Raw genomic sequence first — 19,182 nt, 5'->3', positions numbered from 1 at the left:
AAAAAAAAAAAAGACACTTCAAACATTGGAAATCATGTTTAATATTTTGCAAAGGCACAGCTTTTAAGGCAAACTAATAGCCTAAAATCAGGTGAAAACATAAGTCTCAGCCTATAAATAGGCTGGACTAATAAACCTGCCATTGATGATTTTAAAAATAAAAGTAAATGGTAATAAATGTCAATCCACAAAAATCCATAAAAAAATATTAGTTATCCTTTCGTGAACAAATATAAATAAGGTAAACCACCACGTCGAAGTTTCACGTCCACGTGACTTTAAGTTGGAGAAACAACACGTTGACTAGGCACTATTTCATAGTAAGGTAGGATAGATAACTCCAAGTTCAGAGAGGCATGGCGATGGCTTCAACCCCCAAAGTAGTGTTAGGATGTATTGGGTTTGTAGTATTTTGGATATTAGCTGTGTTTCCTGCAGTGCCCTTTCTTCCAATTGGGAGAACAGCAGGCTCGGTGCTCGGAGCATTGCTTATGGTCATATTTCAAGTGCTCTCACCTGATCAGGCATATGCAGCTGTTGATCTTCCAATACTCGGTCTCCTCTTCGGCACAATGGTCGTCAGTGTTTATTTGGAAAGGGCAGATATGTTCAAGTATTTGGGACATCTCCTCTCATGGCGTAGCAGAGGAGGCAGAGATTTATTGTGTAGAGTTTCCTTTATTACAGCAATTACAAGTGCTCTTTTTACAAATGACACATGTTGTGTCGTGCTCACCGAATTTGTACTGAAGCTATGTAGACAGCACAATCTGCCACCCCAGCCCTTTTTGTTGGCTCTAGCATCCAGTGCTAATATTGGCTCTGCTGCAACTCCAATTGGCAATCCCCAGAATTTGGTAACGATTTATATGATTTATGATAGTGCAAAAATATGATGTTCTTGATTCAATTACATAGTTCCTAGTTAGTTTTTATCAAGTTATCTTCGTGAATCTTACCAGCATAAATGTTCTAGTACTCTACTTGGGCAGTCGTTGCATTTAGTAGTGAAGCTCAGGGGGCATAAACCAATACAGTTTCGTTGCTATCAAGATTCAACTGTATAGTTTAACTCGAAAACTTAGCAATATCAAAATTTGACTTGCTGTGGAAAGTATCCCCAACTTATCAATACAATTTTGCTCACAATCAAAACTACGTAACTTGTTAATTGTCCCGAGTCCTCAAAATCAAACGCACCCGACTAACTATGTCATCGTACAATGCCTTCAGCGAAGGTTGTGAATTTTGCATCATCGTTGTGGAGCTCCTTAGCTCATTCGATCTTATACAAATTATATGCATTATGAAACTGAAAATTCTATACATAAAATTACTTATTACAGCATTCTTGTTTTAATCAACAAAAAAGATCTGGAAAATGTGAAGCTATGATTGAGCTCCTTCCTTCTTAATTCTAAAATGGTAATTAAGGTAACGGAGATTTGTGGAATTTGATAATGCTTTATGGCCTGTACAGCATTACTACCGTATTTTTTATACTCTTCCCAATATGTAATATTTTGAGTGTATACTCTTCGGAAACAACAGATGATTGCAGTACAACAAAGTTGCTTCTGTTTTCTATATTTTTCCTAATATGTATTTTAATTTCAAGCTGGTTTGGTTTACTACAGGTAATTGCATTACAGAGTAAAATTTCTTTCGGTAAATTTGTGGTGGGACTTCTGCCCTCCATGCTTGTAGGAGTGTTGGTGAATACTCTGATACTGTTGGTGTTTTATTGGAAGCTACTTAATTCGGAGAAAGATGAAGAAGCTGTAGCTGAAGTTGAGGTTAGCGAAGAGGATGTTAACTCTCATAGATTTTCCCCTACAATGTTATCTCATGTGGACTCCGCAGTTGATGGTCTAAACCCTTCAGAGGTTGGGAGTTCTGAAATTGTTTGTGAGAGAAATAATAATGACGTGCAGGTATTGACTATTTTTCACCAATTGGCAATTTTCTATAGAAAAAATTGTTCAGGTATTTCTTTTGAAATGTGCATAAAGTTATTTGCCAAATATACAGGTTTGATTGCAAATTCAAAGTTTCCTTTATAATTAGTCAATACTGCAGTATAAGTATGAAAGATCCACCACACATTCTACTTGTTGCAGCGACTTGAAAGCACTACGACAGAGGTAAGGGATGACTCTGCGAGTTCTGAAGGACATCATGAAGGAGTTTCAGCAAGGCGGTCATTGAAAGTGAACCCCCAACCAATTGCAAATGGCAACAATGTAAGAGAAATTGCACTGGCTGAGGTACTTGCAGGGAAGGAAGCTCTCCGTAATAAATGGAAAAACATTGCATGGAAAACCTGTGTTTATTTAGTGACCGTTGGAATGCTAGCTGCCCTGATATGTGGCCTCAATATGTCATGGACTGCTATAACTGCAGCTATTGCCCTTGTAGTTCTTGATTTCACAGATGCTCGTCCCTCCCTTGAGAAGGTATAACAATTTGCTAATCCAAGTTTTCATGATAAAATGATTAAGCTTTGAATTTGAACTTTGTCATTGTTCAAGAATGAATGTGTCAGTAGCTACCCTGCCGGTTCATGGTTTCCCCAACTGATTTGTTTATGCTTGTTTCATGATCGCCAACACCATCTTTACGAAGACAATATATCAGTTCTTTGTACAAGAATAAATATGTATTTTAACAAGTTGCCCACCATCGCACTAACAGCAATTAAGAGTTTCACATGTCCACTAAATGTTCATAATTTTCTGTCCCTCCTTAAAGGAAACCACACCTGGGTGTCCTGACAATATAACAGAATATGCCATTGTTCATTTTGTCCTTACAAAGGTTTAAGCAACTAAGCCAGCTTCACAATCATATATATTGTACAGTAAACACTGAAAACCTTGACTTGCAAATTCATGTTCCTCTTGAATATCTAGTTCATAAATTTCATTTAAATGGCTATGATGCCAAGAATTAGATTTATAGGATATTGTATTGAATTGTTACTTGAATGGCAACTCATAAAATTTAATCATGTCCAAATCAAAGGATATCTGCTAGTAATTTTTCTAGACTAATTTTATGAAATTCCCTTCTTCTGGAGCAGGTCTCTTATTCTCTTTTAGTGTTCTTCTCGGGTATGTTTATCACGGTAGAAGGATTCAACAAGACAGGCATACCCAGTGCACTGTGGGATGCGGTTGAGCCTCATGCACATATTAATAATGTACTTGGATTGGTGACTCTTTCAGCGGTCATAATTGTTCTTTCAAACGTAGCCTCGAATGTGCCTACAGGTAAATTCTTTCGATTCATGCTTGATTACAATCATTTGCACTTGACAAACGAAATGCCTATTGTGTTTCAAGCTTCCACTAGTGCGTAATATCTCTAGTTATTCCCACCTGCAAGTAGTAATGCTGTTTGTTTAACTTTGCTTCATGTATGACTCCCTCAATCTACAGAAGCAATATTTGTTGTTTTCTTCCGTTTTGAGATGAAGATACAGGTGGGTTACTGTGTATATGAATGTGGATTTGTTAATTTTTATATTTTTTGACTCATTTAATTATATGATACCTCAAGTTTTTGGGTATTAGAATAGGGATGACAATTGGAGACAAGTTAGAGAAACCCCACATTTTAGTGTAAAATGAATTCCACTCCGTAGGGGAAACAACCCATGAATATAATGTTCATGTAAATAGAGTCATTATGCTCCTAGTTAACTGAGTCTTTGAAAGATTGACCTATTCACATGTAGCTTAAGTTTACTCGAGATTTTTGATGTTCTTGTCTCAAGTCATGTAGTTGAGACATGTCCTCATCACTTGAGACACCTAGTGCATGCATATTTGCCACTTGCTCACACACTTTTTAAGTGAGCTTACTTCCTCATCCTTGTCTTTGAAACAAACGAATTTTCCTAACCAGTTGTAAACACAAAATTTACAAATAACTGATTCCATTTCACATGACAAAGACTTCCATTAACTAATTATAACTAGAAAGAAGTAACCACTTCCTATTCTTTTTGCATAATATATTTGACTGCTGTAATGAAATAAATAATTGAGTACATTGCTAACATTTTAATCATTCTAACTGATAACATGTTCAGCTGAAAGTAAAGTAACAACTATCTTCTTTATCAACTAATATATTCATTCTAACTGATAACATGTTCAGTTGAAAGTAAAGTAACAACTATCTATTTAGTCTGCTATGAATTTAAAGGTAAAAGTGCAAAAGAAAAACATATAGAAACAATGGAGAAATCCCTTTGCCATGTTGTACAAGCCTCGGCATTGGTGAGAGGAGAAGCATTGACTTAGGCTTAACCTCCCAACTGTGGACCATACTTATCCCCACATATCCTAACTTAATAGAACGGCCCTCCCTACCTCGAGATCGGGCTTGGTATGTTCTTAAGTCCAGCCATCCGAGCTACCTGGTGGTTTGAGTGTCCCATTAGTTATTCCTAAATAACTGAAGCTTATGAACAAACAAAAAGATCTCATGATTGGCACATATGCCTGAAACTACCTTGGCCAAGGATTTCAAATTGGGTTTGTGAACCCGATCTCCACCACTGGACTTGACAGCAGGTTCCTTTATTAGGACATGCATGAGCTATTTAATTATTTATTCCAATCTATTTTCTTGATTTTATTTGCAAGTTAAGTTTACACCTCTTCACCATTCATTGGCCTCTCTGCCAGGTGAATTCCTCAGTGTCCTCATGATTCCGACTTGATTTTACACCTCTTCACCCATACTATGGCTTCAATGCCAGATGAATTCCTTGGTGTCAAAGTATTCTGATTTCAAGCCAAGAATTATATATGTTATGAGTATTGCAATCATATAGATTTTTTCAACATTCATATTTATCTTAGTCTTCAATAGGCTGTAAGCTCAAGACTGTTTGGAAATTGGTATCATAAACACCTCAGACATTTATAGATTTCATATTAGATTATCTCCACAAATCATTCCTAACCGACTGAGGAGAATATGTAGATACAGAAAGGGAGAGCAGAAATAAAAATCTAGAATGGAAGTACGCATGCATTATATTTGCATTCGGCTAAGTTCAGATAAGATCAATTCCATATTATCACTATTTCTAAGCAATAAACTTGCCATTGCAATACTACACAATTGGTCCCCAAGGATTACCAAACAAAAGTATAACTTGCAAGTTCAGGTGTAACCTGTTCTCTTGCAATCGTAGGTTGGGCTTCCAGCCTCACTTCTGTAGCGGAGGATGTATCAGCTTCACAGCAGATGACTATGATTGTAATTGCGAGGATTTGGTTGCATAAATAAAATGATGTTTGGCAGTAAAGAAAGACTATTCAGAGTAATGATTAATCATGGAGTAAACGCAAATGTGAGAGAGACATTCTCAAACCCGATCATGACTCCTTTAAAAGTTAAGCCGAGACTCCTTGGCTTTCATACGTTTCCAAAAAGTTTGTTCGGGTGCTTCAAGAATTTCAATTTTGAAAAGAAAAAAATAAAAGCGAGAAGTTAAATAAGGAGAAAATGAAAAGATTAAATCTTTTTTATTATTATTATTGTAAGCTCTTATTTACATTCTTGTATGTATATTGATGAGGTGGCATCATTAGATTATTTATTTATAATTTATTGGTGCCACTTCATTTTTATTTATATAAGTTTGTATTTACGAGTTTATAATAATGATTAAATAAAAGAGATTCAATAATTCTTAAAAGGCATGAATTATATTTAGTTTTGATTATTTTAAGTTGTTATTATATTGTTTTCTTAATAGCTCAATTGATGCAACGTATATAATTAACTAACTTGTTTCATATGATCAAGAAAGAAATAATCAATCGATACAACGTATATAATTAACTAACTTGTTTCACATGATCAGCAAAAGAAAAATAATTTATTAAACCAACGATCATAATCATAATTAAAATTAGGGCAAAATTTGGGATGTAAGAGTCTTTATATGCAAGGTTGATCATTGTATTATGCACTCTTCAAATGTATATGAAAGACATAATATTGTGCTTGTCTTTGTTCACTTGTGGAAACTTATCAATTCAACCTTTCTGATCTTGGCTAAAATCCAACATCTTATTAGAGCAATGGGAGCACTTTCCTTCCTATATTGTGATTTTTGCACATAACCCTATCGTTAGAATATTTAGAATAACTAAGAGGGGTTTAACAAACGAATTTTAATATCCAATTTTAACTTCCTAATAATCTAATTTTATAAGTAACTGATTCCATTTCACATGACAATGATTTCTACCAACTGATTATAACTGAAAGAAACTCTTTTTCAATCTAATTGGCTTTTATGTTCAACTGATTTCACGAGAAACAAAAAGAATATTATGTATTGCTAATTAAACCATTTCTAACTGATACCATCTTCATCTAAAAATAAAGTAACGATTAATTATATCAACTAAAATGCTTATTCAACATAAAAGTAAATGTTTTCTCCAATTAGAAATTAAAATATCTATCTATTCTTCTAAGGGTTAAAAGTAAAAGAAACATACAATATTAACAAAAGAATCCTTTTAACTCGTTGTCCAAGCCTCGGCATTGGTGAGAGGAGAAGCATTGACATAAGCTTAACCTCCCAACAACGGACCATTACTTATCCCCACATATCCTAACTTAATAGAACGGCCCTCCCTACCTCGGGATCGGGCTTGGGATGTTCATAAGTCTAGCCATCTAAGTAATCAGGTGGTTTGAGTGTCCCAACAGTTATTCTCCAAAATAAGTTAAGCATCTGGATAAACAACAAAGATCACATGTTTGGCACATCTGCCTATTTCTACCCTCGCCAAGGATTTCAAAGTTGGGTTCGTAAACCCAATCTCCACAACTCGACTTTATAACATATTTCATAACTGGAACATGCATGAGCTATTATAGTTTTTGTCTTTTATTAATTTATTATGATTCCATTCTTGTTTGTGCAGACTCTCTACACCTTCTCACCTTCTCAAGCTACCATACCGGTGATTCCTAAGTGCTCGCGAGTTTATATCCACTATATTTGATTTACACCTCTTCACCTATAATGGCATTATTGCCAGTGAATTCCTCGATTTGGGTTTCATGATATTATTTTCATATCTGTATGGTATAAATGAATGTATTAAATTTTGAGCAAAATTAGTTGTTCATGGTTATCATTGCATTTTCATCTCCCATGTACATGGTTGATACACTTTTATGAAAAAGGAACATCAGTGATATAAAAGACAGGTTCTATGAACTAGAAGTCTACTAATGTTTACCCCAATTCATACTGTAATAATTTGGCATTAGTATTATGGATTTTATACAAAACAAGATACACAACTGGTATAGCAATATGAAAGGAATACAATCATGGTTCAATGGTATCTATACTTGGTTCTTATGATAAACCCGACAATATGAAAAAGGAAATAAAAACATGGTCAGCGGTATCTTACATGACACCTTTGTCTGCTTCTAAATCTCCGCGGCAGGAAGAATGGACTCCGCTCCTTGCTTAGAATCTCGTGGCTAGGGAGACGTGAAGGCAATATGGGAAAATGAAAGAACAGTGAATAAGGTCAGAAATTAATCCCAGTTTCTCCACTCTATGTGTAAACATAGAGAATAGTGAGCCACCAATAGCAGAGAATGAAAAATAGACTGTGTCTAATATGATCATGAGACTCTATATTGAAAAGAAAGAGCTTGGCTCTTTGGCTTCCATCAGTTACAAGAAGCCATTCGAATGCCATACAAATCGAATGAAGAGGAGGGAAAGAAAAATAAGAAGTTAAAGAGTTTTATTATTATTATGCATCCTTATGTACGTTCATGCGTATGTATTGATAAAGTGGCATCATTAGATTATAACTTATAATTTATTGGTGTCACCTTATTTTTATATACATATGTTCATATTTGAGAGTGTATAATAATGATTAAATAATAATTTCATTGATAATTCTTTAAAGGTATGAATTATGTTTAATTTATATTATTTATTATATTGTTCCTTTAATAGCTAATGCGGTTCCACAATGCAACATGTTGTCAAATCCTAGTATCCTCACCAAGGTAGTCTTAGGTCAAACCTATCGATTTTGATGACTGGATCATTCAACCATCCCCTTCTGATGATCCCATTTAGCAATGCTTCCCCTCTCTTCAGTCTTCTTCCTACGATCACTCAAACAACATTCTCGCCAAGACATTAATTCAAGATATATTAATTGTTAATCAAAAACCATTGTTGATCATCTAGTGACTGTTAGAGATTTCACCAACGTCTATAATAACTAACTCATTTCACATGATCATGAAAATAACTCATTATCAATTGATACAACGTATATAATTTAACAAACTCACTTTACATGATTAGGAAAGAAATAAATTGATGCAACATCTATAATTAACTAACTCACTTCACATGATCAGGAAAGAAATAAATTGATGCAACGTCTATAATTAACTAACTCACTTCACATAATTAGGAAAGAAATAAATTGATGCAACGTCTATAATTAACTAACTCACTTCATATGAAAATAATTTGCTAAACCAACGGTTATGATCACTTTAAAGTTTAGGACGAAAATTTGGGATCTAACAAGGGGGGAGGGGGTTAATCAATTATCCAAGGTCCATATGTACCAATTGAAAAAACAACTTCGGATCTTATTGTTCCATAACTCGGTCTCTACAATCAACTATTAGTAACATCAACTAGTTGTCCACTGTCCTAAATATAACAAACTTGCAGAATGTAAACTTTAATCAATAAAACACCATAAATAACATCCACACAAGTTTGACACTAGGATTTAATGTGGAAACCCAATTTAGGAAAAACCACTAACAACATGTCACTGATTTTCACTCTTCTGAAGTGAGCTATGTTAGGAGCCAACCCTATTAAAGATTACAAAGTACACTGTTAAATGTGAACTTGTTAAAGGATTTAATCACCCTGTTAGGAGTGGCCTTGTTAGAAGACTTTAGAGCGTTCCATTAGAATGTCGCCCTGCTAAAGGATTTACATATGACTGTTAGGTCAATCTTGATTAAAGGATTTCAAATACCAGCAGGTTTAATTTGTTAAGTACAACTCACATCTCAGTTCAGCTCATAAACCGATTCACTATCTGACCTCCATTGTCATCTCAGTCTCTGATTCGCTTGGCAACCTTTCAAGCAATCACTCCACCTCTTCTCAAATCGTCTCAACCTTTTGCTTAGATTCGCCAGTCAATAACATCAACAACTGCTCCAACTTTCAACAACACTCTGCACACTCATTGAAAGTTCACTCTTGTACCTCCTTAAATTGGTAATTATGATCTTTTGCCACTTAAACATCACTGTAGATCTTAGGGTTTATGATCAGATCCACAACATACAATGTATTTGATAGTCATCTTGTTTATCCTCTTCTTTTCTAGAAATTTCTCTTGGAAGCCATTCCTTAAATCATTTACCTAATCCTCTCCTAGTATTAAATGATTCAACTCATCGATCCTTATTTTCAAAACACTTTCCATATTCCAAGAAATCAACTTAGTTGGCTGAAAGTTACGATTTCTCATAAATTGTTAAAATATTGTTCCTCGAATAACACTCTATTCTCACACACGGTCATCACTGGTTACTTGGTCGCCACTAAATTTCTTGCTCAGCACATACACTGTCACTCGGTCGATACTGATGCTCAGTCAACGCTAATTATTCTTGGCACTTATTGTGGCTTGGTTGACACTAGCATCACTTGGAATATAATTCAAATTCTTTCAAAGCTTGAGCATTACTATCTTCTCCTTTTGCAACATGATTTAAACAATCAAGCTATATTGTCAAAGTCCAACTAATCAAGTGTCCATTTGTAGTTTCTTCTTCATAACTCAGCCTATCCTCTAGATATTTTTGTTATGAATAACTTCAAATCCTCTTCATCAATCAAATAGATATGACACTTTAGATCAGTTAGCAAACTGCCTCACCAACAAGTTTGACATCAATGACAACATAACAATTGTTCGAATTATATCTTCCAACAATCTCCCTCTTTGGCATTGATGACAACACCTCAAGTTACCTGATACAAGACACCTATCAAGAAGGAACAACAAGAGGATACATGAGGATGAAGTACTTTTTTTTTTTTTTTAAATCATTGAATCCATTTGAGTCAATGTGCAAGAATAAATAAAGTCATTTGTAATAGATTGTCCTAGTTGTCTAGTAAAGTCAAATTATGTAAATAAACCCATGGAAGGGTGAAATTTCATAAAATGTCATATTTGATATGTTATTAGGTGTTTTATAAGTTTTATAATTCATTTGTAGGCAAATACAAAAGTTGTCAAATATGTAAGTAAATATTGTTATCAAATGTGACAATATGAAAAAGATGATGTGAAAGAGAATGTGTAAGGTCATAGGAGGTATTCAATAGGTCAAAGGAATCGAAAGGACATTAAAATATCATGTAATGGTCGTGATTTACAAATTGGAATGGTCAGAAACTTTTTTGAGGAGAATAGAAATGAAAGGAGGTTTTGTTTTGCAAGTTTTATGTTAATTTTCTGTGTAAATTTCTAGAAAACTCGACTTTTGTTTCTATTGGTACAAATTCATATGAATCGATGCAGACCTAAAAATTATATTTTCGAAAAGGTATTTATCTTTCTTTGGTTTTGGTTTGATCAAATTCTATTAAGTTTTGCGGAAGTTATGGTTGATTTGATGAATGCAGGTATGAATTCGTCCTAGAGTTGGCAGTTTTGGAAAAAGTTTAACCTTCACCAAGTCTTGTGCCTTATGAACCATTCATTAGAAAGCCCCTTAAGCTTGTTGGTTTTGCAAATGGGGTTGCAAGCTTTGGGTTTAACCATGGAGGAGACTCCGTAGTTAGGCACGCTCAAGCTAGAGTAGTACTGGGATGGGTGACCTCCCAGGAAGTTCCGGTGCTTCACCCCTGTGAGCATCACCTAGATCCAATGAGTTGTAAGTGTTCCATTTATTCTCATGAGAGATGGATTCATGTTGAATCACTACTCATGAAACATGGGTCAATGAGTTTGACTCAAAATCATAGAGTTAAATCCTGATAGCAATATCACAATTTGACTTGCTGTGGAAATTATCTCCTGCTTATCAGTTGATGAGCTTAAGGGGCTTTCTAATGAATGGTTCATAAGGCACAACACTTGGTGAAGGTTTTGCAAATGGGGTTGCAAGCTTTTGGTTTAACCATGGAGGAAACTTCATAGTTAAGCGCGTTCAGGCTGGCGTAGTACTGGAATGGGTGACCTCCCAGGAAGTCCTGGTGCTTCACCCTTGTGAGCATCACCTACATCCAATGAGTGCTAAGTGTTCCATTTATTCTCATGAGAGATGGATTCATGTTGAATCACTACGCATGAAACATGTGTCAATGTGTTCGACTCAAAATCACGCAGTTAAATCCTGATAGCAATATCACAATTTGACTTGCTGTGGAAATTATCTCCTACTTATCAGTAGAAGAAATATCAATGTTGTTCTTCTGAAGGAGAGCTGTCAAATATGAAACCTATTTGGCATAGCCATCTAACTTCTTCTCATAGTAATGTGACTCATCATGATTAGGCTTATTACAATAAGCACATTTCGGTCTTTATGGCTTTGATTTACCCCGTTTAGGAGGAGGTGGCCTAGATGAACTGTGAGTGCTAGAATCAATCTGAGACTCTGTAGAATGAGATTTCCGACTCTTCTCCTCCGTCCTTGAAGATGGTCGAGCTACCAAAGCATGAATCTATGAGCTTGTGAGAGAATCCAATTGAGAGAGCTTGGCTTGCTCTTGAGTCAAATGATCACAAAAAATCTCAAAGGATGGCATGGAAAATTTGTTACCCAAAGCATCTTTGGTGGAATAGAAGGTAGAAGCAAAAATCCGAAAGTTTCCACAAAGCTTAGAAAGAATAAGATAAATGCACTCAGTGTTAGTCTTGGTCTTCTCGCAACCCTGCAATAAAGATCTTTGTTGATTGAACTTCATCAAGAAGTCCTCAATGGAAGGAAAAGAATTTGGTACAAGACAGGTAAGCTCTGTCTCAATTTGAAGTGCCATGAACTCATTCACTGTACCAAACAAGCCTTCAAGCTTGGTCCACATAGCTACAGGGGTATTGCACCTATCAAGATGAAACTGTAGACTATCAGATACCTGTAAAGCAATCAATCCTATTGCCTCAGCCATTTTGTTCTTGTGTTGCATGACCTCAAAAGGCCTCTATCAAACTAGTTGCATTGCATCTAAAAAAGACTATAACCCTTTTGACCGAAGAAGCTGTGTCATCAAGGTCTTCCATGTGTGATAGTTATGAGGGGTTAGAAGTTCTACACAAGAAGAGGTTAGCCATTGTTTTAAAAGGTGTTGGATTGTTTTTGAAAAAGTGCTAGTTTATTGTTATAAATAACAGAAACAATTATACAAAAACACCCCCACAATACAAAAAAACGAACCCCAGCTACTAGAAGGAATGTGTAAACAAGAAGAGAGAAAAAAAAACTTCAGTTGAAAATCACATGTACCTTTAAAGAATACTGATGAAAAATATCAGAGAATTTGAATAGGGCTCAAGAAGAGCTTTCTGGCACTTTTTCTGGATCGAAAAACGGAGCTATAACGAACAAGTTACACCCCCTGGAAGATGACAGACATCAACGAACTTCAAGCATAAAAATAGGTACCAAACTGGAAAAAAATCCAAAAAATACCTATACCATTGTCTCCGTCTCTGAATCAGCTTTCCAACGCTTCTTTCAGATCGAAAAAGACACTTGTATGCTCAAGATATCGCAAAAAAATCACCAGGTCCTCCAGAAGACAAAGAAAACCAAATGCTTGACAGTTGAATGGCTGTCAAATTTTAGCCAGTAAAAAGATGATGTCAGCACTGCACATTGCAGACCTGCATCAGCACTTTCTGTCAGAGATATTAGTACCTTTCTGACATGATGACATCAACATGTGCGTCCTTTTCCATGCATTAAAACAAACTTTTAAAAAAAAGGTTTTTATAAAGTTTGAAAAGTTTGAAAACTTTATATGAAATTTTTGTTTTTTTTTAAAGCAACGCTTCAAAACTTTTATTTTAATTTTATTTTCTGCGATTTAAAAAAAAATTGCTTTGTACTGTGTGCCAGAGGCTGTACAACCTAGTATGCCAAAAAAAAGGACTAGAATTTTTGCCCCAAAAATTTAAGTGCCTTATATGGATTTAGGGGTTTTTGAACGTTCTAAGCACAACGGTGAGGTCTGTTTTTTCTCAAAGTGATCCAAAAATCAGAGACCCCCCGATTTTCACACAAAAAACTTTAAAATCTCAAATTTCTTGTCAAACCCTCGTTCTTTTTTTTCTTCAAACAAGAACAGACAGCCATAGGCAAGGCTCTAATACCATGTAAGATTTGATAATAAACAAATCCACAGACCCTGGATATCCTGCATGCAAATAACCTGTTACAAGGCAAAAATAAAAGCAGAGAGAGAAGAGTTTTCTCAACAAACAAAAAAATTGTATTGTGCAAAATAGAATAAATGAAATTACAACCGATCAATCCTTATGAAGGAGATCAAAACCCTAAAAGGGAAGCCCTAAGAAGTAGAAGTCATTTAATAATTACTAATTAATTATTAAATGTGAATGCAAAAAAGCATAAAGAAGAAATCTTAAGAAGGAAGAAAATGTAATTTAATAAATTAAATCAAATTAACCTTTTTCTCTAACAGAGAAATCAGGGAAAATAGGAAGTGCAAAGAGATTAAAATGGAGGGCTGGGTTACGGAAGCAAGAGATATGTCGACACAACTAGGTAGGCCTCTTGTAGGTAGTGCTAGACTCAATCAAGACTCAAGATAACATGACTAGCCAGTCATCAACAATAAAGGGAACTAGAGAGAGAGGAGGCTTGGTTCAAAATGTTGTGAAAGGCTGACCATGCAACTATAAAGCTATACTGGATAATGAGCAAATAAAAAAGGGTAAATCACTTTGGCTATGTTGAAAACATGGGTAACACAAAATCATAAACACCAAATTTATATTGAAAAATGTCCACGCTCAAAAATACAAAGCTCAATTGTATTATAAGTAACAAGGATCACAATACAATGTACATAATATATGCTTTTTCGAAAGTAATTACAACAACAAAGATTCCTAGAGTAATTCTAACTACGTAATGTCTCATAAATAAGCAAAAAAATGTTTTTGTAAAACAACTAAGTCACCAAAATATTATAGAGCTCACACATAAAAGTTAGGCACCCATGGTTTCCAAAACCATCCCCAATACTTAGGTAGACAACTGGTGTCCAAAATATCAACTTTATATGTGTGTGGCACTTTGCAAAATAGAAATTTTGAAACCACCACCACCGATCCTTATATAATAGTAACATTATAAACCTACACATAGTATATAGAAGATTGCCAAAACCATATTTGGGTATCCACCATGCATAAAGATGCTTGCTAGAAGGAGTTCTCTCGATATATAAACTACCAAATTTTATATCTTCTTGATTTGCTAGCCTCGACTTAGCAAATTTATATTATACCGCCAAGAGTTATCTCACAAAACAAGGACACTCGACACCCAAACCCACTTTTGAGAGATTTCACAACTGACACATTTCATGGTTTGCACTTTGCATGTAGGAAGTTGTTAAGGTAGGATAGTTTTATATATGAGGATAAATATAATTCTACAAGTATGATCATCTTCAGATTGTAGGAAGGTATAGAACATTAATCAATTACAATATTTATACTCCTTTCAATGATGGCATATATATATGGTATTCAACAGTCAATCCATGATCAATCATGACTATTCAAATGAAAAGTCATTTAAGCATTTGTTAGTTAGTATGCACCAACCAATACTCATATGATTACAAATATGCCTTAACTGATCATTATTATATGAAGCAAGATAAGAATAAGAATATATATGTATGTATGTATGTATGTATGTATGTATGTATGAAGTTCATTTTAGTCTCATGATTATGCTAGTTGGTTTCCAAGTATATTCCTAGATTTATTATGACAAGTACATACGTGTGAATGTATGTAAAACATACATTCACATATATGGGCAAATAGTATCCAATATAATCTGATCAAAGCTATCATATCTCAACACTCCCTCTTAGCTGGGGAAGATGACTAAGTATCAACAAATTTAGATACTACCTCACTCGAGATATAGGAGTATAATGAACATTAAGTCGCATGACATTCATATATCCCAGTTATGGTATGAGCACTAGCATCATGTCTACCATAATACATCATGGCATCTCACCATGATTATCTCATAAAGAATATAATGATCTACAATAGGAATCATGTCTCCTAATATCCATAAAAATGCTCAAGAGATACCAAGTATGACAAATTTCAATATCACCTCGTGATATCAAGGAGTATATTGACATCAAGTCAGCATGATATTCATATATCTTGGTTATGGTATGTGCACTTACATCCCATTGCATGATGTCTACCATAACTCAACATGGCATGTCCATGGATATTACGTCACATAATATCCACCATGATTATCTCATAAAGAACATATTGATACAAATCCGATATCGAGTCAGCATGATATCTATCAATTAAGTTCAAGAGCTATTAACTATCAAGACATTTCCATGAATATCAAGTCTTCGTGATATACGTCATGATAGTGAACATAGTAAAGTCATCATCTTACAATGTTGAATACAAGTGTACATTATCAGAAAGATACATTATCAGAAAGATCGTCACTTTTCAGTAATGTACACAAGGGGGCCATTAAATTCACAGTCAAACATATGACAAAAGGTTTACACAGAACCACCATGGATTCTCTCACGTGGTGTTGTCATGGCGTCACACACATGACATCCATCATGAACCATATCAGAGGATGGATCGATCACAACTTCTCCGTGATTGTGAAACTAGGGTTCTACCTTAGGCTTCTCTCACATAGCGAAGAATTCAATAAAGTACATTTCAATAAAGTAAATTTCAATAAATCATTGATGCTAAGACTCCTTAGCAAGGGCTTCATTCTTCATAACTTTAAGATAGTCTCCAAATGCACAAACTTGACTTGGTGAGAATATCAGCCGTTCATACTATTGTGATAATATATTTTGTCTTGAAGTTCTACTCCTTAGCAACTCTCTCTGTTCTGATCATGACATTATTCATAGTAGTAGTTTCTTGTACATAAATATACTTGTCTAATTTCATAGTAACATAAGTAAATGCAATAAGCTTTGGATTTATCCCTAAGCATGGCGGTACAAACATTCATAATAATGTGGCTTCTATATGAAGTTCCAAGTACATGCATCAGCCTCTTGACCTTCTCATCCAAGATTTTCTATGATGGATTTTCAGACTCCCTCAAAATTCCATTGCAGCCTGCTCTCTCTAAAGCGATATAATCAAACTCCTCAAAGATCAATTGTGGCAGATCCTCTACATGCTTCCTGTGATCAATGTCTCCCACATTGTTGGTAAATCTCAGATATATTTAATTTCCAATTTTAACTTCTGCATATGGAATTGTCCCAAACTGGAGCTCACAATATTTTCAAAGCTCAATATATCTGGTTCCTCGTGACAATACCTCATTAGGTGTTTATACTCCTCGAGATATAACATTGTTATCTTCATGTTGTTCAGAAATGACAACTTGCAGTGTTTATTACTGCCACCAAATATAGAAGGACCTCTAAGTACTGAAATGGATTATCAGACTCCTGCTGAATATTAACTCTCCCTCTTCGAAGAAACATTTCTAGCTACCAACTCAGTCTCGTTGTAGCAATTATCAAGTTCTTCTATTCTTATGCTTCTTGGTCCATCTTGAAAGCAATAGGGAGAATGTCCAATGCAATTGAAGCATAATGATTTTCTATAGCATAACGACAAAAGTTCATGTGCATTTATCAAGCATGGAATACTCATCTTTTATTTGAAGAGAACATGTAATCAGCAAAGAGTCATAAATGACCAAATATGCACCAAACAAGAACCACAGATCCATGGACTTGGAATATGCTGGAATACGAATCACCACTGTTGTTTCACCATCTAATGACTTTTGAGCCTCTCCAAACTTTGCAGAATCAGTTCCAAGTATTTTGCAGTGACATAAGAAATTGTGGTGTCTTGTTAATAATGCCTGCAGGAAACTGTAATGCCTTCAACTGACTATCACCTGCCAACTGTAATCACTACTAATGTAGATTCTTTCAAGAATAAAGATGGTGTGAAGTTTCCAATCATGTCTTACATTGCAAACATTTCATATTCCAATGCAAGAGGCATACAATGAACTCCTCAATGAATACGATCAGTGCAAGTCTTGTGGAGAATTCCTTAAGGTCTAATCTATAATTAAAATTGTATTGGACTCAGATAAATCATATTACTTCAAGACAGACTTATCACTTGTGATGACTAATGAATAAGCTGTAGTCATTTCACAAATACTCCTGCCTTTTATTAATTTATGATTAATTGTTACATTAACAATTTTCTGATTATCTCATTGACTATCACTGGCTTCATAACTAATACTCTTTGCTCATAAAATATATATTTTGCATCGTGTCTTCTCAAATTGTGTTCAAATATCTTTTACTATCGAGATGATGTTTTATCCAAATATTCCCTCCTCAGTTCGTGTAAGTGCAGCCAATCTCCTTTCGACATTATTGCCTGAACTGATAAGTCATAGGACCTCTGCCTCCTGATCTACAGAAACATTTTGGATCACATTGTTCCAGCCCAATCCGATAGACACATGCAGAGTATTCAACTGGCATTGTTCCCAAGATGGATGAATGTTGACCTGATACATGAAACATCATCCACGATGAACTCTTTTTCTCAGCAGAGTTATCCCAGATGGTTTGAGTTTGAACACCAATCATGTTTGGAATCAGGAGCATATATAGTTTACAACTCAAAATAACAGAAGCTCACAGTGAATAAGATTAAGTTATATCTGGCATAAGTAAATAAATAATATCCAGAATAAACATGACACTCCTTGACTTCTTGAAATCATTCTTGATACTATATTGGTGCAGCAAGAAAGATTGACATATTTTAGAAACTCTATCCCTTTGGCTGCTGCCAATAATCATTACCATGCTTGTACAAGAATTGGCTATTTTGCATGTTTGCAGAATTCACATCTACACAAATTTACTTACCCAATAGTCTTAGTCACATTCATGGAATACTTCCCGCATGGGAATGCCCCAAGTCACAGATACTAATATAATGATTTTGACCCAATCAATGAAATGCCACCACATACACCTGTCTCCATTTCCTACAGTACTCCCCCAAGTTGTTTAATTTATTCCTTTCACCTCTCCGAATCATTGATTACTGCGAAGTCTTAATTGACTTTTGTGATTGAGTAAGGTGTTTACGCAGTGTATTTCCCAGTACTTCAATTATAAGGCTCACACCCGATAAAATAAGTGTTGTAGCCAGACTGGTAATGTGAGTGTCAGAAGCATTTGTCCTCCATGTGTGCTCATAAGATCTTCCTTCAAGCGATTAGGCTTTACAGAAGGAACTTGGCTCTGATACCATGTTAAGGTAGGATAGTTTTATATATTAGGATAAACATAATTATGCAAATATGATCATCTTCAGACTCTAGGAAGGTATAGAACATTTATCAATTACAACATCTATACTCCTTTCAATGATGGCATATATATATATATATATATATATATATATATATATATATATATTGTATTCAATAGTCAATCCATGATCGGACATGACTATTCAAATGAAAAGTCATTAATGCATTTGCTAGTTAGTATGCACTAACTAATCCGATCCAAAAGGGGATTTGATTAGTTAGTAAATACTAACTAGCAAGTGATTACTCATATGATTAGCAATATGCCTTAACCGATCATTATTATATGAAGCAAGCTAAGAATATATATATGTATCAAGTTCATTTTAGTCCCATATGATTATGCTGGTCGGTTTTCAAGTATATTCGCAGATTTATTATGACAAGTACATGCGTTTGAATGTATGTAAAACATACATTCACATATATGGGCAAATA

At 34.8% G+C, this 19,182-nt stretch overlaps 1 protein-coding gene across 3 annotated transcripts in view; it reads left to right on the top strand.

The window, feature by feature from the left end:
- Positions 1-264: 264 nt before the first annotated feature.
- LOC149550663 (Divalent ion symporter) overlaps positions 265-19,182 on the top strand; it is a 46,681-nt gene continuing 27,763 nt past the window's right edge. Inside the window, exons 1-4 of one of the 3 annotated variants that reach the window (XM_089786212.1) lie at positions 265-857; positions 1,638-1,934; positions 2,121-2,456; positions 3,083-3,272. In XM_089786212.1, coding sequence (XP_089642338.1) covers positions 357-857; positions 1,638-1,934; positions 2,121-2,456; positions 3,083-3,272 — 1,324 coding nt within the window. In that variant the 5' untranslated portion in view covers positions 265-356. The remainder of the gene's footprint in view (positions 858-1,637; positions 1,935-2,120; positions 2,457-3,082; positions 3,273-19,182) is intronic. The other 2 variants (XM_089786215.1, XM_089786214.1) reach the window with 2 other exon arrangements.

This window comes from Cupressus sempervirens, chromosome 6 (assembly GCF_028749045.1).
Source record: "Cupressus sempervirens isolate cs-2001-9-10 chromosome 6, ASM2874904v1, whole genome shotgun sequence".
Lineage (NCBI taxonomy): Eukaryota > Viridiplantae > Streptophyta > Pinopsida > Cupressales > Cupressaceae > Cupressus > Cupressus sempervirens.
The sequence above is the reverse complement of the archived record's forward strand: the minus strand, read 5'-3'. Positions and strand labels throughout refer to the sequence as shown.